Raw genomic sequence first — 27,253 nt, 5'->3', positions numbered from 1 at the left:
AACCAGTAATAGACTTACCAGTAAATAGCCTTGGTAAGTGACACGAAGAATGAATGAAGATTGTATGACAATATATATATATATATATATATATATATATATATATATATATATATATATATATATATATATATTTCTCTTCTCCTTTTTAATTTAATGTAAATAAATGTTTTCACTTTTTTTGTAACTGTTATTATTATTTTTACACCCTATGTGTACCGTACTGAAAGTAGTCATTGGTAAGTTATTTTAAAGTAAGTACGCAAGTATTATATGTAGTAATTTTTATTTTTACGACGAAATTGTTCATTTTTATTTATAATATTCATATTCATGCACTATACTATTACTATATATTCAAACACGAACAAAGTTATAAAACTTTTTAGTCGGTAAGTTAATTTTAATTTATTTGTATGTATGCTTTTTGAGATTAATTCTTTTTAGTTAGAAATAATTTTTTATTATATTTATTGATAAAGATCTTAATAGTTAAATTTAAAAAGAATTCATTCTTTCGCTCATTAAAATATATGTAAAATGTTATTTAATATGATAATAATAATTATTGCGTTTAAGTACAAATGGTAAAAACGTTCAACAAAAATAATACTTTAATAGATGCAACAAGTTAAATGCAAACACTGAATATAAAATAAATTGGTGGTAGCTTCTATTAAATAATTATAATTATATTTAAAATCCATCGATGTACCCTGTTTAGTAAGGACACCATACTTACGTATCAGTACTTTAAAACATATCGTGTAAAGGACTTGCAGAAAGTGGTACAAATCCATTAAGAGCCAGTTATAGTAACGACTTTGAGCTTTTTTCCCAATTAAAAACAGTATTAAATGACATATGCACTTTTCCAGTTATTTTATAATTTTAAGTGTACATTTTTAATTTTTAAACAATGGAACTCATAAAAGTTTACTATTTGTTTCTGAATAACGTATAGAAATGTTGAAAAACTAAAAAAAAACGTTTGGACGTATTTAATAAAACTATGTGTTTAAAACGAGAGATCACATGGTTCTACGACTAAAGATAAGGTCGTAAAAGTATGAGGTTTAATATTGCTCTTATCAACCAATCAAAATGACGACTAGAACAGCTGGGTCTCATAATGGAAAGTTACCTAAGTCATCGTTGACAAAACTATTACAATGGCTCCATTGATAACAAATACGTAACACAGACATTTCTTAGCAGTTAAATGCAAGATTATCAGATTCTGGACACATTTCTATCATCGGGGTTTGCCTGTAGGTGGCAAACACGAAAACATTACTTTGCAAGTTGTAACAATTGATAATACCATTAAAAAATACAGCAAGAACAATTGTTTGATAATTTTAGGGTCATCAGAGAAAATTAAAAAGAAATATAATGTTAGGTGCATCATAGCATTGGACCAAAGTGAAATAACTAGAAATTTTCACCTATTAAACTATTAGAGTTATTTATTTAAAATATAGAATAAAATCAACAAGGTAAATTATTCACTTTTAGCTTTATAAATTGTACTGAAGGCAGGAAATAATCATTTTAACAAATAATTTACAAACAGAAAGTTGCGTTTGTTTGACTAGAAGTTGAAATATGTTTTATAATATACTTGTTTTACGATTATAGTCTACATCGTTATTATCCACTGTGTATCGATTTTAGTCATTCCTTATTTTACTGCCCTAGCACATGCATCCTAATGTATGTGATTGAACATTAAACTTTATGCGTTTGATTCATTTTGTTTGTTAAGTAGAATGTTATGCCATACTGGCTGAGGTTCATAGACATTTTTCAAAATCCTTTCTAATATCCTTGGTAATGCCCATACTCGTACAGTCTAGTGGGAACAGGAAATGCCGAAACACGATGACTGAACAAATCGATGGCTGCTTTTATATTTGCAAAACTAGTATTTGGGGACAATCTTTTTGTACTGGTTAGTAATAAAAAATTTCAATGTCTCAATGCCAAAAAATACCAACTACAAACATCCAACCTTCAACAATCAGAGCACATAACGACTTCTGTATAATTTTTAGGTATTTATAAAGTCATTGTTGTCAAACGCAACTGTCACTCATAGTCATAAAAAATACGGGAAGAATTGTGTCCTTCTAGTGAATTACAGGAAAGGTAAGAGGCAGACCAATTACACTCTAGATAATATGTCACTAATGAAAACACATTTAAGCATCATATAAATGATACTACTAGCTAAATATATGAAAAAAATATACGACTTACTAGTTTAAAACGAAAAACTACTTGGAGTGAGATTGCTTGTACTCCAATAATATGGATGAGAGGTAAAGAATATCATACTTTTGTTAATATTTTAAATATGTTTTTGTTGTTGTATTTACTGAAGTAGACGAGCTTTATATATTTTAGTACGCAATTCTGTGTAAAGAATGTTTAACGGATTCTATTACTGATACTGATCCAAAGGACTCTCCTGTCCGCTCCAAGGGTTGATCTGCTCGCTGTGCTCGCTCGACTCTCCGCGTTTGCCACTGCAAAGTTTGATTCATATCTAAAAGCAGTTAGGCCATTTTAATTTTAATTGGCAAAAATATCTGCTATAAGGACATTACTGGTTAATGTATGAATCTCATTCCAACATGGATACAAAGACGTTTGTAGGTGAATAACCTACAATAACAGTGTTAAAAATACGAAACGTTGTATGAGAATTTAAATTATAAGTAGTTTTTGTGACATGTTTAAACTACAAAGGTTATTGACGTTTCCTTTACGATTTTCACATTTAATTATATGTATTGCACAATAAGTTCGTGTTTTAGATTTCCAATTGTAATTTAATTTTATGACTTTATTTTTATATACACCACACAAGATGTCTAGAAATAACATTACTTTTTTCAGAATACAAATTAGACTACTGGAATAAAGGATCATGAATGTTCCTTTGGCAAGTCGAACCAATACACAGATGTGTTAGGAATAATGGTTCACTAGACTGAAACGAACAAGTAAATGAGGATCCGAGTACAGTCAAGGCGTATACAGGTGACCTGGTTTGGTTAATCTCCTTGCAACCGCAGTCTACGTCTCTTCTACTTTCATCCATTTTTGTCATCAGAAAGGTAAGTGATGAGGACAGTTCGCCATCGAGTAGATATAGTAACATCTGTCCTTAGATAAACCAAAGTTGATAAAGGCTCTGTTGTGGAAGGTGATAATTACTTTTGAAATAGATACGGGGCCTAAAAATAGAACAAAAATTCTAAAAAATATACTTTATGGAAAGTTTTGTGTTCCCTCAGTGTGTCTTTTGCAACAAGTGTTATTATTTTACCTTTTTTTGTGGATGATTGTTCAGTATTAGATTCGAAGTGTTTAATTTAGCCTTTACATTATAACACTTTAACGAGAGTTTTAATTTATAAACTAATTTTACAAATACCAAGTTTTTTTAAACGATTTAACTGAAATAAAAGTTTATGTATAAAACGCATTATTGGCTCGAGTTATAAAGTAATTATCTTTGAAACTATACAAAAAAGAATCTTTATTTCACACCAGTTGAAATTTAATATGATTTCTTTATATGCATTGATATAATACTGGGTTTTACATTGTTTTACTGCAGTAACACATTTTATTAGCCTTTTTTTAGTCCCCACTATATAATTGAACATGGTTGACTGCGGTAGACGATTTACTGCCAATAGTCACACTTTAATTCAGTGTGACATCAATGAATGTGTTAGTACGTCCATCAGTATGAATAGTTGTATTTTACAAATCATTAAACGTTTTTGTGAGCGGATTGTGGCACTGTAAGTGCTCTGGCAGCAGTGTGGAATCCAGAGAATGATATCCAAATCGATGTAAGAACATCTGTTAAAGTTTATATTGCTTATTTAGAAGGCAGTATACAACCGTCATTACCATCGTATGTGATCTGATGTAGAAGGGGAAAAAGGGGGATAATTATGGACTGGCAAAGCAATAATGAGGTAATTAATTAAAAACGTATGCTAAAAATAAGTTATGTAGTAGAATTTTGCGCCTTATCGTATGCGTTAATTATCCCAGTAAATCCATCCTGTTTTTATAAAACTTGAAATGATCTTAATTTGGCAAGTATAAAAAGGGGAATGTTTGAGATTGTATATTGTGTAAATTAGAATATTTGTAAAATTTCTTCAAAAATTCAAAGCTATTTTTGGAGTAGGCCTACTACTCAATACGTCTCCAAATAAATAACTAAACATTTAAATATTTTAAATGGTTTGGATTTCCAATATGAACAAAACTAAGATGATGCTTGTAAGAACTGACAATTTTATGGCGTAAAATAAAATAAATTTTTATCATATTATTGCATATTTAGTGTATAAAAAAGTGTATGTTAAGAAAAAGTTAACCTATATATCCATTTTTAATCTCGGGATTTATTTGCTGTAAGAACGATAAGATTTTCAAATACAGGAAAATCATACTATGTAATGAAATTAAATACAGGAATGTACTATTGTAATATTTATAAAAATTTACACTGTATATTAGAAAAATAGTACACTAACCAATTGACTGAAATACAGGAAAGGTATATTAACCGATTAAATTAAATACAAGAAAAACATACACAAACACATTAAACAAAATTGAGGGAAATAATGCTTTAACTACCCAGAAAACACTTGATGTGACCCTATATATATATATATATATATATATATATATATATATATATATATATATATTTACGACAACCCTCAATGGGGTAATAAGACTATAAAATGTCATTTTTTCTGTGGGTTTCTGAGATTTTATGGGTTGTCAAACAGTTTACCATAATTTAAGACCACTAGTGTAAAACCTTGGGATCGGAAGGCAAACTGCTTTACTAGCGAGACGAAGAGGCATCACGAATAAAAGTGAGGGATTTATAGGCACAAGTTTAATGGTTTCTGAGATTAAAAGTCTCTGCCTGTCTTTATCACTAGGATGTGTTATGAATATAGAAAATCACAATCTGAACATGTCCTCCTAAGAGGTTCGGATACCTAGGAGTAAACATGTTTCTCGTATAATTTTGGAAATTCAAAATTTGTAAAACTATTATTTAAATGGAGATTAATAAACAGGTATATGAGTTCCCAAGGTATTTTTATGTAAATTTGGATTCTTATAATACGTTTTTTGTTCATTAAATATCGGGATTTTAATAGTATAGCACAAAACACAAATTTGAAATCTTATCAGATATCCACACACCAAAAATAACTTCGTTGATTTTACAGAGCAGCTTTTTTCTACAGTTAAAAGTTAAGTTGTAGGGAAATTGTGTTATAGAAACACGCGGTTAAACTGTATCTAATAATCAATTTTTTGTGTGTAACCCATCATCTACATTATACATTGAATGACAATCCTCGCATAAATCGCATCAGCGCCAGTAACAGTCTACATGGCAAGTGTCTGAAATCATCTTCAACAAGCGCTGGAAGTACAGTAACGTGCAACGTGCCGGTTGGAAGCGTGTGGTGGCTGGCGGCTGCCTTGTAAACAAAGGTATGATGAACGCTGATTGGGCAGCCTACCCGCAGTAGTATGAAATAACCCGTGCTGCTCCCATAAACTCTGCATAATTACCGATGCAAATAGCGACCGTGTGCGGGCGCCACTGGCACGGTGCGGCATAGCGTCCCGATACTGTTCCGCTCCACCGGCAACTTCTGTTTTGTCACTTGGTCATCCAAGTTCTTACAGGGTCGGATTACGTTCCGTTGTGCCAAGAGTGGGCCAGTCTTGGTTAGACACACGTGCACATTACCTGCACTTAGTTTGTGGGCGCTGGTAACTGCTGAGGGCTTTGTAATCGGAGGCATTGCAGACTTGCACGTAAGGGTAGCTGGCAGACTATCCCCAAAAGTGTCTCCCTGTCTTTATCATTTGGATGTGTTAAGGATAAATAAAACAACAATTTTATTATGTCCTCTTAAGAGGTTCAGATACCTATGAGTAAACATGCTACTCGTATAATTTGGAAAATTCAAAATTTATAAAATCATTAATTAAGTGAAGATTCATCAACAGGTATAAGAGTTTTCAAGGTATTTGTATGAAAATTGGGATTCTTAAAATAATTATTTTTAATTAAGAACAGAAATTTTATTCTGAGTAGTATTCCTCAAAACAAGAATTTGAAGTCTTGTCAGATATCCACAACCCCAGGACTATGTTAGCAAAGGGCCAAAGTGCAATCCCTTTGGCTGGTAAAGTACGAGTATAATAAGATCAAGACAATTACAGAAACCACGTTGACAAGATTAATATTTATTTATATTTATGCATCATAGGCTATTTACAATTAAAGATAAACTTATACTAAGAACTTCTCAGGCTATTCCAAAAGAATAAGGTGTATACCATTCAACCTTTTAAAGCAGATCTAAATATGATATAAAATTGGAAACTGTTGAGACTTAGTTTACAAGAAGATTGTCTTTAAAGTTCATTTAGAGAAAACATAACGTTAATAATGTTCTATGATTCTTGGTTTATTTAGAACATTAAATGCATTTTATTCTTAAAAAGTGAGTTTCAACATTAGTTTAATTTCTTTTATTTATATGGAGTTTTGAGAGTAAATGCACACATATAAAATAAAATTTATTCAGCAATATAGTGCAAAAAATAATTCAATAATTGAATTCTTTCGTTTGTTTCCCGTAAAAAAAGTAGTGCATTTGACGGACGATATTCTTGTGTATTGAAATATTAGTAATTATTTACTATCTTTTACGTTCATTCGGATTTCTTAAATCTGCATTAACAATTTGATTGACTTAATCTTGTTATTTTGGAATCCAATCAAGTTACGTTATGTACAAGGCTAATTAATAATAATGTTAACTAAAAAAATCTATTCAAATCCAGTTTATTTTTTTGAACATTATTTTATATTGTTAATTTGAAATCTATTTAGTTTTTGAATTCTCAAGTTCAGATTTTAGAGCTAAGTTAGAGTTGTTGTATGTCAAAAAATATGGTTGAAATTCAATTAAATCCGTGATACAAGATATATATGGATATTCCTATACATAAACAGGCCATTTTGGATGCTATATATTTATTTAGTATTATAAATACTGAGTTCCATAGATTTGTGACTCCTTGTGACCATCGTAGACTTCGTTATTTCGACGCAGACACTAAGAGAGCGCCATCGAAGAGTCAGCAAAGATAATGAGGTTAACATAGTACAATAATAGTCGATCCTTTATCATAATTTTCCTTGTCATTAAATCTTGCATGGCCAAGGTTATCTATTGTTTGTTAAATACCTTCAATTGTGCTTAATTTGTCTCTTTGTAGATTTGTCATCTTACGCGCGAGATCTTGTACATTAGGACGGTCACTCAAGAGGAAATTATGACGATTTTAAACCACTAGTAACAGTTCGACATTATTGAAGACATGTCTTCCGCATGACCTTTCTGTAGCTATTAAATTTGTTCCACGGGCAGTCTGGGGTCGTTGTTTGAAGTATGATAAGATTTAGAGTTATAAATCCTACTTCCTACTCTCAACAAAGTCAAAGCCTTGGGGATTATTACTGCAGACTATTATTCGAGACTATAGGCCATAGCATATCTTTAATCTAAGGGATCTAACTCAAGAAACACTAGATAGCCGCCCTGCCCAACCTCGAAAGCTGGCAAAACCAAGTTACTTAAAGGCTAAGATGTGCGTTATGGACTAGTCACTCTCGTTAAGTAACAAACCTGAGGTGGAGACAGCTAACCATATCTGACGGCTAAAATAACTAACAACATTCATTCTAACCGTTACTGTTTGCTAGTTTCACACTAATTTAGTTAAGACGAGTTGAGGAGGCTATCCAGGGGCTAGCATGATGACAAGTTCCTCATCCTGGCGCGTTTTTGGGGTGGAAAAACTAATATTCAACTAATATTTAACTGGGAGCCTTAGATAATTTAGTTAGTATAAGCCAGTCACATAGTTTGATTGAAGTCGTTAAATAATTTCTGCAAAGAAGAAAATCGATCGCCATCCTCCCTTTTCCTCATCGAGAAAGAAGTGGAAAACTATAGAAAAGTTTAATATTACCGAACGCTATACTTTTCATTATGTATGACTTTTTCAGCTTAACGCTTAAAAACCAATTGTCACACACATATATGAAATTTAACCAAGCATTCAATAGTTAAATAAAGAACACTATTGGCAGAAAAAACTTTTCATTTTACCAATAAGATTCACACACTGCTGAGTCCTTATAGTAATCTACGAGATGGTTTTTAATTGACTGAAAAGTTCTGAAACTTGTTTGTTTCAGAACTGTTTCAGATTACTTGGATTCACAAGTTCGCTAAATTAATTATAAAAAGGTCGTAATAAAAAAACATAGAAATTAAAATTCTTATAGAAATCAATAATTAATTAGTACTCTTCAGATCTAACCTGTCCCCAAATGGTGATACTGTCGCATATCTATATGAATAATTAAAACATCTATACAACTTAATGTGCATTTAAAGGCTTATAAGCGTGTTCCCTCAATATTTATATATTTTAAAGCCAATGATGTGATAAGGGTGAAAAGTGAGCGTAGTGAAGGCCTAGAGGTCGCCTCGCAGCTCTGCGATGGTCGTGTGGTAAATATCAGCAGAGCTGGGGACTCACACGAGATAAATAGCCTCATCGTATTATCCCATGCAGTCATTTGTATTGTTGAGGCCGATTGCGCTATGACATTTCTGTCACAATTTAAATACAATGAATATCAATAGAGCCCGGCTGGCAAGGCAAGGCACGCTAGGAGACAGGGTCTTGTATGTCACGGCGGAGAGCCTTCCTTGTACGTCAAGAGACAATGTTGAGTGCCAGATCAGAGCATAGAGTACCGGCGGAAGATGCTGACTGGACACGGCATAAATAGCGCACACCGCGCCGCGCCGCCGTCAGAGAAAGTATGTGCGGAGTATTATTGATGTGTTGTGTGCCTGCATTAGCATAGCATAGCATAGCGCACGTCGTATAGCCCTGATTTAATTAGGATCATCCGCGTCTGCGTCTTCGACCCACGCGGCAGAGCATGATTGATGGGCCTATGGTTAGTGCTCTGAATTGTGCTGCGGCATAACATGCAGAATTTTAATGATGACCACGCAATGGAATGGGAGGTCGCAAATCGAACGTAAATAACAGCGAATCAACGTTTAAATTATATATAAGACTTAATGTATTTTACCTCGAAATTGAAATAAAACATGATTTTTAAATGTGACAACAACAAAATATTCCCATTATACAGTCAAGATAACTAGATTTTATAACTAATTGCATACATCGCATACATCTACATACATCGAAGCTGGTGCTGTTGTTATAAATCCTCATAATTAGATTTTAGAGTGTTGAGCTACGTGTATAATAGTATAAAATAAAAGTGATGTAATGTAACTTCGTTTGGATACACCTTAATAATTGTAATGACAAGACTACATATCAAAGCCTACTCTTCCAGAGCTCGTATAGATTGTCGGCAGGATCGTACTCTATAAGGACTACAATGTAGCTGTCGAACATTCTTGCTCGAACTCATTGCCTTAAGCGGGTGATAATTTTATCAGAGAGTCCGAACGGCCGCCCGGACCTTTCCCGGCACAAATTTACCGGTCCGCGCCGGCTATTAACAACGGATGATCAAAGTAAGTCCATTCCGTCAGCTGACAAAGAGGAGCGACAGACGCCATCGACCGCTGATTCAAATGCAGACGAGATGCTCTACTCTGGAGGCTGTGACGAACTCTCTGTCGGCCATCCCGGACAATAATTACGGGACGGGACCCCTTAAAAGGCTTCCACTAACGAAACAATAAAGTGCGCTTGATTGAAGTCTAATTAGAAGAGGTGAGGGAGCCTAGGGCTGCCGAACGCGAGGGTCGCCCCGCTGGAATACCAAGTGGAAGTCTACGATACATGACGCGCATACGGCCGGTTCCGCGGAGACTTGTGACCCCTTACCGCCATTTACATGTCATGCTGAGATAGTCCGTGGTCGCTGAGATAGCGAGTTAATGGTAGGACGGTTTGAATCTCTGATGATGCGCTATCACTTCTGGCGGTGTTGATAGAAAGAATTACAATTAGATTTGGAACAAGAATCATCTATTGTTGAACTACGTTACAAAATCAAAATGTACGTACTTTCTGTTGTTATAGCTCATATCATTCTTACGGGAAATATAATACAAGTGAAGGACATTAAGGATATTTCAGTGATTGAGTTTTTCATATTGACATAGATATTGTAAATTGAACATTCAAAAAGGCAAGAGTTACTAAAAATGTGTTGGTTAGCATTACTTCCCTTGATTTCAGAAAATCTCAAAATATTAGACCTTCACCATCATTTGTCTTGCTTTTCCATATTATTCATTCAGAAGGATCTCAAAATTTTCATCTTTATAACCACTCTTTTTGATGAGCTATGTGTTTATGTTTCAACGAATTTAGTATTTTAATAAAAATTATAACTATATTATATTATTATATTAGTATAGTTTTCTTTAATCGAGTTACTTCTTTATGCTTTACATTAACAAGACCACAGTCTCTATTCATTCGACTGTAAAGTGGCTCATTTTCTTATGATTTAATTCTTCTTTTCACAAGAGGTAAAGAAATTTCCAGCAACTATTCTGTGAACTACATTTTCAAATTACATTCATAATATAACACTTGTAAGTTCGTAAAATAATACATCCATTTGATAAAACAATTTCGACATTTAAAGTGAGTTACATCTGATTTGTGTAACATTAAAAAAAATTTGATTCTGTATTTATTTTCCCTCCAAATTCAAACAGAATACTGTTTGAATTTGCAAACATTTAGGAAATGCTTAAAATCACCTTCAGTGACTATTATTTTTGTAGATTATTTGAAGCTGTGTACAATTAATTTGTTACTATTCATAATAAAGTTCATATATTTCAATGTTAACTACATTACAAATAAAAGTAAAAGAATGAGCAATGCGAACAGTATGATTGTTATCTCCAAGAAATGTACGATGAATTTATGCTATGAAAATGTCTGACCAAAATGTGACATGGATTAATGTACTGAATTTTAAAACAAAAATATACAAAACATGTTTAAGACAATCATAAGGGTCAGGGAATGTGCTGTCTAGTAATAGATGCCTGGAATCACAAAATATTACGAATACAAACGATCTTATTTGTAAATTAAATTTCTACTCGACATTCTATTTATAAAAATAGGTATATCTTTTAATTCTGCGAAATTTAAATATATTAATTTACGGTTAATAATTATTAGGACATTGACACTAAATTGAGTCGACATTGACTCACTAAAATTCCAATTTAGACCACTAATGTATAATTCCGAAAAGTTTAGTAATATCGAGTTCATGGTATATAACCTTTGGAGAAAACACAGACACTAATTAAATACAAAAAGAATAGATCAGTTGCCAAAAGAATCTAATTTGATTTATAAATATTCGTGTAAGTTGATCACTTAAATTAAAATTTCCCTCATAAAGTTCCTTTGACTCTCGAATCGCAATTTTTATAACCATGTAAATACTACACTACACCTTTAGCTTTAATAATTTTTCAGTGGTTGAACTCATCTTTTATCATTGACCCGATTGTGTCCGTTCATAATGGTGGATCAACATGAAATGCATTTGAAGAAGCAGCAATGAGGCATGGACATAGGTTAAAATAATTTATGTGGTAAAGTATGTCAAGTTTTAAAATGAAACGCATTAATTAAGCGAGTATGGAACTTTGAAAAAAGAAGTAACATGATGTTGAAGAGGATAGCGTGTTGTTACATGAAAGTGTAAAGTCGAATGCTGTTGCTTTCAGACAAGGTTTTTAAATGTTTTTGTTATATTAAGTTTGACTTACGCTGTTCTGACTTGACTGTTATGTTCTTGATTTGTGAAACATTTCGTTATGTTTTAGAAGTCACAACTGAAGAAATAAGAAAATACATATTCTGGTATTTTTTATATCTTTGACAATTTAGAGTTTTAGTGTTTTGCATTACTTATCGTTTTTAGAGGTCAGCAAACATTCTCAAACCAATTATCCTTTTAAGAAGCTTCGAACTGAATTTTAAACAAAGAACATCTCCTTAGTCCAGTTTGACTGCTCTCTAAAATGAGACCCAAACGAGTGCAATTAATCGGAGGTTGTTTAGCCCCATTTACATGATCTACAGTAGCTCTTGATGAATTGGTCCCTGATCAGAACGGTGACCGGACACCCTAAACATGGTTTATGGTCGCCACGCCAGCCCACCGCACTACGACCACCACCCGTTTAATTACATACTGCCAATAATGTGTTTACTTGTCCCAATAAACTCGACAACATTTAAATTAAAACGGACGAGATTTTAACTTTCTAACAGGTTTTCCGTGACAGGTATGTGATGGTTATGACAGCGGAATTATAAAAGACGGCTCTTGATTTTATAGTGGGCAGGGTTCTGGCGTTACAGGAATTCGTTTCTAGGATATCAAGCGGGTTAGAGAAGATTGTTAATGCCGATGAAGTTGTTTGAATTCTAACGAGCATGAAATTTAGAATTTATTCGCCGAGGGAATTTGATACCAAACGGCATGCAGGAAGAGACGGCCAAAAATATGCCAGTTATTTTCAAACTAGATGAGAGTGGTTGTTAAATATACATAAGTATGCTAACTACCAAATCAAGAAAGTTAAAAAAGTAAAATGCTTTTGGATTTTGAAAAAGTGTTTAGATGTAGTTAACAGAGCAAACACACTTAGAAATAAAGTCCAGCATTTTTGAGAAATGTAAATTTTTTAAACTATACTTGAATGAATTTTATATCGTTTATAGGTTATGCCTGTTTTTTTCATAAAACTAAAAACGCACCTGTATTTTTAAAACTTCAAAAGCCTAGCCTAAAATGTTGAAATGTGTCTAATATTTTTCAGGAAAATGGACTTATCGACAAAAATGATTAACCATAACAAGTTTTATAAAACTTCTGAACAGGTTAACGATATACAGATTTTTCCCTTATGAATCTGGATACGCCTTTAGTGGTTTTAATAAACCTGTGCCACATAATGAAAAATAATTTTTGATCCCATTAACCCAATTATGTATATATTATATCATATAATTTTCTAACAAAATCAAAATAAAATCATTCACGTCTCTGAAGATATTTTGTCGTGCTATGTATACATCAATATGAACGGGTAGAGAAAAGTGCATTATTGTACAATGGATTTGTGATGAGAAATCCTAATGGCTGTTATCTGCTAATAAATTCAAGTAAAATAATAATAATTATATTTATAATAGTAAAACTACAGAGATACAAGTCTTTAGACGCGCCTTCATACGTTTAAATTATCAAATATGTTATAACTACTTAGATTTATACATATCAATCTACGACCTGTATCTTTTCACTTGATTCACATGATATTCATAGACAAAAGTGTTTCAGATAAGAAATGAGTAGAGTATATCCATAATGGACCGATCGTTAGCGAAGAACTTATAATGCATGTCACTCCATGAGATTTATCGCGGCGCTGGCAAACATTTCCATTGGCCTTATAGGTAGGTAACGCTAATGACAACGAGAAATTCGCCGAACAAATAATCTGTAAATAAACTTAGTGCAATCATATGGCAATCAGAACATGTGTCATAGTAACTCATGTAACCCAACTACGCTAATACAAACAACATCACCACTTGGTGTCTTATTATTTAAACACTACTATGCAACTTAACTGAATGAATAAACATATAGATTTATCATGTAGCATGAAATTTTAAGAAATATTTCGTCAGTAGACTTTTACCTGCTACATAGAAAAGAATAAGTTCTGCAGTGGTACATATCTACCCGTGGGATTTGGCTGAGCGTCAATGAAGTCCATTAATTAGTAAACTGGTATAATTCTTCTTTTGTCTACTGGGGATGTAAACTTTTCTTTTTCATACGGTTACTATCTGAATCTATATTTAAGCAGGACATCTCAAGAAATGAAATGGACTATAGTCTTGAAACTTTGAATGCAACCTCGGCTAAGTGCGTTCGTTACGCTAGACGTTGTGTGGCGTACTCCTACCTTGTTTATAGAAAGCGATTATACGAATCTGAAAAATACAAATAATATTTTTCTGACATCATTTGTCAGGAGGGCATGCAGTTATTAGTTTTCTATGATTCCAATAAACGACGAGAGCACTATTACTGGATCATTCAATACCATATATGTACTGGATACCAAATTCACAACCAGTTGCGTTCTTATTACGATCAGTTGATATATGTGACGTTTGAGAAAAAATAACACCATAAGAAGCTTCTCTAAGTGCTGGTTTGGATTGCGTTTTAATAAGAATATTAGTACTCAAATCGTATTTTTGAGTTTTGAAAGATAAATCACATATATTTTTATCACAAAACATGTTATTGTAGAATAGTTTTCTGTATGTGAATTAATACACACCGCTGTGTATAAGCATACTGACTATAAAACGATCGATCTCTATATCTCTATAATAAAAATCAGGTAATAGATAAAACGAACTAATTTGTGGTAAAAGTTTGTTAAAGCTTTGTTCATGATTTTATTCCATGAACAGAAAACAAAAATTGTCTTTTCGGTGTTTGTTTTTGTGCTTAATATTAATACATAGAAATTCAATGTTTTCACCAGCTCGAGTAGATAGATGTTACTATTGTGAACGGTGTGAACAATATTGGCAAAACATAAAAAGCTTCTATTATATTTATTCTTGCATCTCAAATCTAGTTTTATTTTATTTTTCGATTTTGTAACCTGTCTCGAAAATCAAGCAATTATGCATTACAATATCCCTCTTTAAATAATAACCACCACACAGTCATACAAACTTCAATCCTAAAATAAAATAAATGGATGTATTTAGCGAAGCCTATCACTTGAGGGGCTGGAAAATTTAATTTCTATTTGTCTGTCCACACGATATCTCGAAAACGAGCTGACTTATAAACACTAAAATTTTTCATTTAATTCTGTATACGCAACACTGAATTCCATCGAACTCATCGTCATCATGCATGTCACTTCATAGCACTTAACTGATCGTTAGCAAAAATTGGTCTTATGGCTAAAAATAGCAGAATAAATAAATTTATAATGAGGCCAATCATAGGAGATTCAACATGTGACATACTATCGCATGTGGTCTAACTACCCCAAAAATGTAATGTAAATGTATCATGGTAGCAATATATCTCGAGAAATATGTCATATGTGGACTAAAAGTTTTAATTAAACTTAGTTTCGACATAGACAAGAATAAGTTGCATGATGGTGCAATCGAACCTTGGAATTTGGCTGAGCGTCATTGAGGCGTATTATTTAGTAGATAAACACAATCTTTTTTGTCTGCCTGGGGATGTAAAAACTTCTTCTCTGTATGATTATCTGTCTTTCTATCTGACCGCAGGACATCTCAAGAATGAGATGAGCTTCAAATCTTGCATGCAACCTTGGCCGAAGCCTGTTACGCAAAATATGGCGAACGTACTCATGCCTTGTTATTTTGGTATTGATTATAGCCCAGAAAATGTACACTTCGTTATCCTAGTTATCTTAGCTTCAGTGAAATAGGTTAACCTAAATGCAATAAGATAGATATATAATAGATTATATTGGTAACCTGTAATGACGCCGACTGAAATTCTAGGTTTAATAATAGTTTTATTGATACAAAGCTAATTACTGATTTATACTTATTCGATATGCCGGATTTATTATGGAATCATAATTTTTGACCATCTAACTCAAATTACGAATTTAAGGCACATCATACCCATATAGATAATCCCAAAACAACTAGACAGGGCATGACAGCAGAAGATAAGGAAGGTGTTCCACGATTCGGAGACACCATGCAAATAAGACTGCTGCAAAAGACCATGGAGGTCACGTATATGATACAAGACGTACACAAATACCTAGAGAGAACGTGGCAGCAGAGGATGAGGGAGCTGCTGCACTATTCGGTAACATCGTGCTAACAGGAAAGCTTCATAAGATCATTATGATGGTCTATACGATGTTTTAAGACGTTCCCAAAACACCTAACGGACGTTGTTGGACGTGCTAACGGAGGGTGGTTGCTGCGCAATATGATGGCATCAAACTAGTAGGAATGCTTTGGTACAGTGGTTGTCGACCTTTCTGGCCGGTTTTGTACCTCCCTAACTAAACTGAAATTTTGGTCACGCCTCCCCCTACCATAATCACTTTGTGTATTCAACAGAATTAGTAAAATTTCAATTTGTACGTTAGAATATAGAATAGACGATGTTTTAAAATTAAATATTAGATATACATTTTACAAAACATTTAATATTATCTCAAATATCTTTCTTGAACTACCTACCATGATTGCTGCTAGTAAGTATTTTTAAATAAAGAAACAAAGAACTAAAAAATATTATTTTATAAAATATACAAAAAACAGTTAAGTACGCTATTAAATAAGTCACGGTGTAACTAAGAGAAGGTTAGCGATGTTAGTTTTTTTTCATTGTAATTAGATGATTATAACTGTGAGAAAGCATATCGCAAGTAACTTTCGATGTCTATCCTTACTTGATAATTTTATTTTAGATAAGCCATTATTGAATATCCAACTCGCAGGGGTATGAGGATGAAAATTACACTAACTATTATTTATTTAACTTTTATTTATTTACTATTTTGTTATTATTTTTACTGAACCAAACATCTACAACACCAATGTTTTGAAATTCTACTAATGCTCAAAAATAAAATTTTATGTCGATTGCCTATTCCTGAATATGAATGTGGTCAGGAAGTACATCTGATCGATCTTAAATGTATCTCTTGTCGACTTTAATTTCCAACTCTCTGTCCAAACATCTGAAAAATACTGTCCAACTTAATTTTTACAACTTTACTAATTTTTTCTTAAAGTTATAACAAATTCTGTGATACAAGTTAAATTTGTTATTTAACTACAGAGGTAGATGTATCTTCAATAGTCTTTCTTGTTTTCCAATTGAAAACTTCCAGCAGAGTAGGATTTCAAACGTCTAGGCCGCATATCATTACTAGAAAAAACATGCAAATAACGCACTTACAGTGTTTGTCAATGAAAATTAAGCTGTATTTAATATTATGGTCACTATACAATCTTTTCTTTGACAGTGATTTGGCCATTTTTATTTCTGCTATAACCACATACAACTTGTATGGCCTACTTCTAATGTATCTGGTCCAAAGAACTGTATTACACTATTAACAATGCATACAAACGTCGTTTGTTTACGTCAATCACACAATAAACAAACCGACACGTAAGCATTACGAGAATCACTTCCAAGCCGTGTTTCCCAACACGTTTGTATAATTATAATACACTGAAGCTTCCCTTGAAAATCTTTCGCGCCTCCCCAAGGGGCGCTCTCCCAAGGTTGAGAACCACTGTTGTAGAAAACCACGAATATAATCTATATTATACAGGAGGTATCCAAAACAAATAGACTGGGCATTAGAGCAGAAGATGAAGAGGTTGCTGCAGAAGACCATAAAGATCTATATAATATTAATTATTTACTGTACGAAGTTAATTATTTACTTACGTATTAAATTAAATAATTCTGCATTGAACTGAAAATTATTTTTCAGTTAATTAATACAGTGTTTTAGGGTAATATTCAATGTCAAGAGCTGATTATTTCAAGGATGTCGAGTTCAGTCCGCTTCAACATGTTACAAGGGGTGAACAACAAGCCATACTTTCACGTAGACGTGGGAATCAATTTAAGGAAGACGTGGGGCAATTTGTTTTAGGTGAAAACCGCGCGCAGGTGCGCGAAGAATCGGGGAGCAAAAACAACGGGCGGCAAAAACTCGAAAAGAAAGTAGCACTATTGGGTGTACATACGAGGTTCGCGGTCCTCCATCAGTCTGTGAATGGGACCCGAGCTTCTCAGCTGGCATAAACAACTCTTGCAGAATTTGTCGCCGCAGTTCCCTCAATGGCCAATTAGCCCGGACAATGGGGTGCTGTCCGTGGCGATCAGTTCCGTGCCGCTCCATCCTGCGATAATTACTTTGGGATTCGAACTTGTTTTACGACACTGTAAAGCGTATTTATCGATGAGCCGATGATAACGTGGGCGCGTGCCGCGAGGTGCGTACCGATCCAGTCACCGACACATCCCGGCGAACAACTGCGAGTTACGAAATGGCTTGAATGACCGAGTCGTTGCAAGGTGGTCTGTTTCTCAGGCACCATCGTTAAATTGTATATGAGTTTTTATGCGCGCGTGTACGTAGTAAAAACAGCTGTTTATAGTATGCTACTTTCTACAATAAATTCGATATTGCGGTGCAGCTTTGAACTCATCGAGCTGCACATGGTCAGTGTAATTATTAAAGTCTTTGATAGCGTGACCGAAAGCTAGTGATAACTTCGCCTCTATTAGGGAAGGCAGATTCGATTATACCAACTAGCTATTCGGAGTCGAGTGTTGTGTTTCCCTAACTGTCAGAATAGTAACCCTAAACGTTATGAGTAGGATCAAAATAACAGATTCAGACAATTTACTTAATTGGTAAAAACTTCAATATCTTGAACTGTCAATAGAAATACTATGGAATCAGCAGAACCAATAGAATGTCTTAAGCAAGGACATAATGACAATGTTGGGTTGAAATAAGTCACTTCTGACTTTTTCAATCTCAGCGTAACGTGATATTTCCTAACCTTTATTATATTTGCACCATTACTTTACCTATTGAATCTAAAAATTTACTTATTGCTCAAAACAATAAACAAATTAAAACAATTAATTTTCTAGATTGGTGAAGAGATTTTAATTAAGATTACAACATTCTTAAAAGAATGCCAACAAAAACCTACAAACCAGAAGATTCTTTACTACAAAATAAATATCCTGAACACTCATTAAAGTGACTTTTTAAGCCATAAGTTAGAGCAAATATGGGAACACGGCCAGATGTGTTAGATAAAGTGACTTGGAGGCACAAAAATACTCCTCCTTTAAATCGTAACTTTCTCCGGTCGCCAGTATTTCATACATCGTGAATGAGTTGTCTGAGTGAAACTATGTAGTCAGTCTCACAGCACGGACACGTATCAGAGACCATCTTCTCGGCCACATTCTCCGACCTGGGCTAGACTCTTGCACCTTCGTGATAAATACTCTTGATAACATCTCCCCTGGTGGGTTGATACACCTCCTAGCGCCAATTTGGTACATCTAGAACAAATCAAGATAACGAGCATCTTCGGATGTCCTTGAAGAGCTTTTATATCGCACCTTTTGTTTTTTGGTTAGACTCATACGTTGTACGATTTGTTTAGAAAATAATACATTTCACTACACTTTTGATACTTTACGATAGCAAAAAATTGTAACCAACGTAAAATTAGAGCTTGGCGCAATTTATACTGGATTATCCAAATATTTAGCCTGCAGTCTTAAACATGAAATAATGTTAACCTTGAGGAAACGTTTACAGTGATGTTTTAGCCATATAAATAGATAAACGAAAGTACGTTCTCCTCTCTGTACTTGTTAAGTGTATAGATATCAAATTTCGTATTTTACTTGATTTATTTATATGCTATATAATAAGGTATGTGAACACGATAACTGCCCCCCAAAAGCTCAAGCGAGTTAAAAATTGATACAAAACTTGATCTTATGAATCTCTTGACTAGCCATTTTGTTTCAACGTGTCAGCTGTTTAAATTTTACAAACATTTATTATTCCGGTATTTGTTTTGAAATGTTTCTAAAATGTACTAAGAAGCTAATAAACGATGTTTGTACCTTTAATGGGTTTCGAGATTTAATTTCACATAATTTCCATGAGAAATACATTAATAATATTTCAGTTGTCGCAAATTCTATCTTCTTTTTCCGACTGAACGAGAATGGCTTTCTTTAAAAATATTAGTTTAGATCTGCGAACTCGACCAATACCATAAAAAGTGAAGTAATGCAATGTATGTTACGGGTATTGGTCACAGTTTGAAATAGGTATCTTGTAAATAAGTTATATCTTGAACAATGTCTACTTTTTGCAGTAAAAACTGGATGGCAAAATTGGCTTAAAGTGATGTAATAATCAGTTATTGATTAGAATATTAATAAAATAGTCATAGTTTTTAAGATAGCTTCACTGAAGATAGATATAAATAAATCATAATTTATTCAAGTATTGTTAACAAACTAAGAAGTTTTTAAATAATATTTCTTTAGAAAATTAAGTATTTTTATAAATAAAAAAACGTTATTCTCTTCAAAAAACGTTTCTGTAAAATGTATGCTGTAAAAAGTAATACAGTTCTTCTTTAGGACTGATTATAAGATGCGACTAAATTTTACTTCAGATAGCATCTCTCAAAGTGAAACAATCAACATTTTATTGCATTTGTCTTGTCCTGGATACACATCTGAAAGGGTTGAGGTCACCATTTTATTTAAAAACTATAAATACCGACAGCAGATTGTATCTCATTAATAATCTACATTTATAGTATTATATCAGCTCAATAGTTTCATCACTACTGGGCATCTAGGTCAATTGTAAGTGTTTCATTTAAACTTACCAATTACAGACAAGTATAAAATAGATAAAACAAGTTTTCAAGAAGAGCACATGGAAACAAGCAACACAATTATGAGAATTACATTTTCCATAATCATAGAGGTTTGTGTAATAATCGACATATGTGTAATTAATTTTGATTACAGGTTCTGTTTCAAGATGGCGATCGGAAAGTTGTGCATGAAGGGTGAATGTTAAACGTTTACTGTTTAATTTTATTATAATAAATAAGTATCGCCTGTTAAATACGACAATCAAGTTTAATCTAATTATTACCTAATATGGATGGTTTATACAGCCTTCTCTGATGACTAGAGAAATGTCTCAAGAACCTGTAAATTTTACAGCGTAACTTTATTTCCGAACAACGTTGGATATTGTATGAGGTCAACGAGAAAAACTACCAGCTTCTAATTATATCTCTTAAAACATCTCAGGTAAGAAACCATCTGAATAAAAGTAAGAATGTTACGAAAACTGTATGTACCGTTGTGTCTGAAAACTTTGTAAAACAGATATGTAAAAATAATAACAGCATGAACCAATAATAACAAAAGGGCCCATTCCTGTCCTCCTTCCTTTTTATTTCCGCCATCTTGTTTTTGTCTGCCGTGACGATTGCCATTGGCTAGTGCCCTCTGGTCAGTCGTAGGTTGTTGGTAGACGAATGCAGACGTGTTGTGACCTGTATTCTGTAGTTCAGTTTTAATGATTAGTTTTGTGCATAGTTTTTTATTAAGTGCATGTTTTTAGAGTTAGTGAAATTGACAAACACCATGGTGGTTGTGATTCCTGATTTAGGCGTGCCACAACGTTCTGTTCTTCAGGAAAAGTTTCCGTCGGATATGAACCTCTTTAAGAAAATTCCGGTTTTCAGGAAAGACTGCAGTCATCAACAATACAGTCTCATATCTATTTTACCAATCACCAGTAAAGTATTCCAACGTCTTATTCATGTTTTACTCACTGAGTTCTTACTCAGGAATTCTGTTTTGAGTTTTTTCTGTCAAACCCACTCAATTTGGGTTTGTTCTGTCTAAGGGACTTCAATTGCAAAAGAGGGCTATTCGTCTAGTGCTTGGCCTGGGTGGTCAGGTAATTTTCCGAGAATGTATCCTAACCATTCCCTTCACTTTTATTCTACTCTGTATCAGAGGACTTGGAGAGACTATCTTGTAACTCTAAGTCCAGAAGACGAGTCAGTGTGGTGTTTAACAAAGGCTCTCAAAGCTGAAAAAGTGTTGTAGAGACCCATCCTAGGTCAGAGTGGGGGTCTACTCCACCTTAGAAACATCTGAGGCTCTTACGGGCTTTCTGGTCACTATTTCCCCCCCCCCCACCCAAACGTCTGCGACCGTGATTATTTAGAGTTGGTTAGTAGAATATCTAGGACCTAATACTTACAATAAATTTCCAGATTATTTAAAAACCATTTTTTAGATTATGTAGAATGTTTTAGCCCCACTGACCAATACCAGTAAATTATTTCCACAGTGCTTTAACCTGTTAGGCTACTTGATTTGAAATTAGTCAGTCAAGTTTTAATATTATACTAATAATATAAAGAGAAATGCTGTGAAGAATGCTTATCCCGAACTATCTTCAGTTGCTGTTACCAGAGATCGTTACTTCGGGAAGAGCGAAATCATCTGAAGAAGCTCCGAGATGAACTAAAGAAGAGAGTCGACAGTGGAGAAACAAATTTAACCATTAAGTATAATAACGGTGTTTCCTACTATTACTGTGGTTAGTTCAAAAAACGATTAGATTCTCACGGCATTTCCAATATTGTATTATACTATCAGAATGTCAATGGTCTCAGAACTAAAATGGGGAGACTTTCAAGAAAGCCGTGAATACTTGCATTTATGATATAATTTGCTTATGTGAAACTAATCTCTCCGAGGACATTTCTAATTCTGAACTTGAACTGGCTAACTACAATGTACACCGTCAAGACAGATATCGATACACACTAGTTCCAAAAAATCTGGAGGCGGCTCTTTGATAGCTATTAACAGTGATTTCCCATCTTGGCGACTGCATTCCTCATTCACCTCTCTCGAATGTGTCTTTGTCTGCATGAAGAGCTATACTACCTCTTTCTTACTTTGCACTGTATATATTCCACCTGATGCCTCTTCCTCAGTCTATGAGGAGTTTAGTTTGGCTACGGAAGAAATTTTGTCATCAGGTAAAATCTTTCGATAAAATAATCATTGCTGGGGACTTCAATCAGCCAGCTACAGTTTGGGATAGTCATCCAGTATCTTCTTTTGAGCAGCTCTTCCGGGTTTCTGGTGGACTTGGCTTCGATTCTGGAACCTTCATCAGCTAAATACTGTCAGGAATAAGAGGGGCGGCGTTATCTTGGATTTGATCTTCTCCTCTGACTCTTCAAGTGTTATTGAACCAGCTCATGATGTCTTGATTCCTTTGGAGGACGATCATCCAGCTCTGGCTATGAACATAGGCACTGAGAGTGGCCGTTCAAATGGAAAATTGCAACTTGTTCCTGATCTTAGACGCTGCGATCTCCCAGCTGTATTCAACTATATAGCCAGTTTGTCTTACCCATTGGTTGATACTACTAATGCGGAAACGCTTTTCAGTCACTTCTGTGATGAAACTCAGGAAATGCTGTTCTAATGAATTGTCCATACAAGAAAATAGGCACAACCTCATTTCCTCATTGGTTTTCCACTGATTTGAAAAAACTGATTATTCAGAAGAAGCTGTCTCACAAACGTTTCAAGGAAACCTCTGATCCTACTCACTACGCGATCTTCCAGCGACTTAGAGCCCAATGTACTGTTCTTGTTTCTCAGTGTCGTCGTAAGCTCCTGGATCGCATCAATGATTCAGTGTCGAACAACCCTAAAAGTTTTTGGAGCTATGTCAGTCAACAGAGGAAAACATCGAAACATACCAGGATGATTCGTCATGAGGGAATCGGTAGCGGAAGATCCTGAAGAAATTTTGCCGTGTTTTTTTGCCAGCTACTTCGCTACTATTTTTAGTAAAACTCACGAAGATCCTCCTGTCTACCATCCTCGAGAGTTCAAAGTCTTAAACAACCTGGTGCCTTTCAGTTGAGGCCATTGAGCGTAAGCTTAGCCAGCTAGATCCAAACAAAGGGGCAGGTCCTGATTCCATTCCTCCATCGGTGCTTAAATATTGCAGTGTGGTGATTTCTCCTCATTTATATATTTATTTCAACATATTCTTCTCTAAAGGAATTTTTCCAGATTGCTTAAAGACAGGATACATAGTTCCCATATTCAAATCTGGCAATAGTACCCTTGCATCGAACTACAGACCGATTGTTATTTTAAACACATTGTCCAAAGTATTTGAGAGTCTGGTGTTAGATGGACTTGAATTTGAGCTAAAAACACCTAGTAGTGCCGCAGCAGCATGGCTTTCGCTCCGGGAGATCCACAACCACTAACCTCACCATTTTTCAACACTACATAACCTCAGCATTCGCAAGAGGTCGGCAGGTGGACTGCATTTATCTGGATTTTCGCAAAAGCCTTCGACCGGGTTAGTCACAAACACCTATTGGCTAAATTGGACTCTCTAGGATTCTCCAGTTCTCTCCTACACAATTCTTCCAATCCTATCTTCGGGGTCGAACGCTGAGTGTGAGGTGTGGTACTGCTATTTCTCACCCCATTAGTGCTGAGTCAGGAGTTCCTCAAGGGTCACATCTGGGACCTTTCCTTTTCAACCTCTTCATCAACGACATTGGTGATGCCCTGACCGCCAAACATCTTTTATTTGCTGATGATGTGAAGTTTTTTCTGGAATCATCCTCGGGCCATGATGTGGACCGTCTCAGGTCGTCATTAAGGGCAGTGGAGCACTGGTGTTTTGAAAACTCTATGGACCTGAACATATCTAAATGTTCAGTTATGACCTTTTCCAGATCTCGGAATCCACTTTTTCATGACTATTACCTTGGCAGCGAACTTCTCCATAGAGTCTGGAAGATGAAGGACCTTGGTGTCATAACTACTTCAACTCTCCATCCCGATGAGCATGTGCGGTTCATTTGCAGGAGAGCCAACTCCACGCTTGGCTTCGTCTTTCGTTTCTCTGGGGGGCTGCATGTTGACTCTCTAGTAACATTGTATAAGACACTAGTGCGTCCGCTCCTGGAGTACAACTCTTCTGTGTGGGCTCCGTATCAATCTACTCTCATATCGGATATTGAGAGAGTCCAGGTCCGATTCATCAGAGTTGTTGGCTGCCGAATGGGATACAACTACCTTGAAGTCCCTGTACCACTACTGAAGTCTCACTTCCGTCTTCATGACTTAGACATTCGCAGAAGGATTCAAGACTCAGTTCTCCTCATGAAGTTGATCAATGGTGTTGTGGGCTGCCCTGAGCTGTTACAGGAGCTTCCTTTTCACATTCCTGGTCGTACAAGATCCCAGGATTTGTTTGAGAGGCTTCAGTACTCTACGTTATACCAGCAACGCAGTACGCTCCCACGCCTTTTACAACTCGGCAATGAGATAAGTGGATCTGTGGACTTTTTCTCTCCTGGTGTGGCTCGATTTCGTAGCCAAGCTGTGCGCCTTCTTACTGCAAATGATGGAGTTAGTGATGAGTGATTGGTGACGCCTTTAGAGGGTCACATATCAGTGTGATGACAAAAGTTGAGTGCATGAGTGATTCTTCTCTACACATTCTGGCATCGTGATTGTACTGTAATAAGAAGTTTTATAATTGCTTGTTATCTTGTTTTTTATTGCTTGTTAAATATTATAAATGCATTTATTGCTTGTTATTATATATTATAAGATACTTTATTACTTGTCGAAACTTCATATTCTACTGCAGGTTATATTTAATTATACACGCATACATATATTATACGCACACACACACCTCACACCCCCTTCGCACGCACCCTCCACCCACACACACATAAATCGTTGCTGTGATTATTGCCATAATTTTTTAATTGTTCATATAGTTGGTGTTATTTATTTGTTACTTGTTATCTTTAAATATATTATTGCTTGTTGTACTGTATTATAAGATAATTTATCTCTTGTTGAATCGGATTTAACATTTGTTGTAAAATGGTGTATGCCGTATATAAATAAATAAATAAATTGCAAAAGAGGGCTATTCGTCTAGTGCTTGGCCTGGGTGGTCAGGAAATCTGTCAGCAGGTAATTTTCCGAGAACGTATCCTAACCATTCCCTTCACTTTTATTCTACTCTGTATCAGAGGACTTAGAGAGAGACTATCAGGGGTCTACTGAGGCCCTTACGGACTTTCTGAAGACACTATTAACCCCCCCCCCCCCCAAACGTCTGCGACCGTGATTATTTAGAGTTGGTTAGTAGAATATCTAGGACCTAATACTTATAATAAATTTCCAGATGATTTAAAAACAGTTTTTTAGATTATGTAGAATGTTTAACCCCACTGACCAATACCAGTAAATTATTTGCCACAGTGCTTTAACCTGTTACTTAATTTGAAATTAGACAGTCAAGTTTAATATTATACTAATAATATAAACATTTTTATAGATTACGTTTAGAATTTAGTTCCTTGATGTATAACGGTATTGGCTATTCTTGATACGTGTAAATGTTCATGAGAAATAATTTTTTTTTTTGAATGTTAAATACACACTCATTTACGAAAATTCAATAAAAAACAATGTGATTGGTTTGAGTAATTTTCAAACTGCCGAGAACGTAGGCGAATTACTAAGTTTGGAATGCGTGTTGAGTTTACTTTTAAGAAAAATATTTAAAAAGTCCAAATGTTGCACTATGGATGGTATAATATCAATACTATATTTTTCAGATAGTCTGGGATCAAAAATTGTTGTTCTCTAAACATTTAGGTAAAACTGTAAAACTTGTTTGTGATATTACATTAATTTGAATACATTTTTGTGAATGTTCTATCTGTGGTCCAAAGTTATAGGCAATATTTCCAAAACCTAAATTCTGACATAAACATTACAATATTTTAATTAATTTTGAATTAAATGAAATTTGCCTTGACTTTTCTACTTCTTTTGAAGACGCATCTGTAACGCCACGGAAAGTCAGGGTGGATTCCGGCGCAAAACACCGGCAAATGTCCCCCACTTTATTGTAAATCTATTGTTATCTACCAACTCTTCATGTTCTACTAAAATAAGTGTACTTTGTAATTAGGTCCTAAACCGTTGGTAAAGAACCGTAATTTCATTGGTAACTGCTACAGTTTCCATATTAAACAATTTGTTGGTGTGGCATTTGAGAAAAATTCATTATTATTAAATTCTTAATAAGGCTTGTTCTTGCAGGTATTACAGGGGGGAGAGGGTGAGTACACGATCGGGGCAACACTACATTTGGTAGTCTTGTGGTGTGCGCTTTCCAACAAACAGGCATCGGCCTGTTCAATTAAACATATATTAAAAATTAAAATATTAATTGCAGTTTGCATAATTATACGTCCAAGATAACGACTTTCGAAAACAGTTCCATAACGTGACCAA

The 27,253-nt window shown here is 34.4% G+C and overlaps 1 protein-coding gene across 1 annotated transcript; it reads left to right on the top strand.

The window, feature by feature from the left end:
- Positions 1-15,955: 15,955 nt before the first annotated feature.
- Positions 15,956-25,351, top strand: LOC124363530. Its single transcript, XM_046818779.1, has 3 exons — positions 15,956-16,114; positions 23,456-23,623; positions 24,323-25,351. Exons 1-3 carry the CDS (start codon positions 15,956-15,958, stop codon positions 25,349-25,351), a joined length of 1,356 nt encoding a protein of 451 aa, XP_046674735.1.
- Positions 25,352-27,253: the final 1,902 nt, after the last annotated feature.

This window comes from Homalodisca vitripennis, chromosome 5 (genome assembly GCF_021130785.1).
Source record: "Homalodisca vitripennis isolate AUS2020 chromosome 5, UT_GWSS_2.1, whole genome shotgun sequence".
In the NCBI taxonomy this organism is placed as follows: Eukaryota; Metazoa; Arthropoda; class Insecta; order Hemiptera; family Cicadellidae; genus Homalodisca; species Homalodisca vitripennis.
This window is presented reverse-complemented; position numbering and strand designations above follow the sequence as displayed.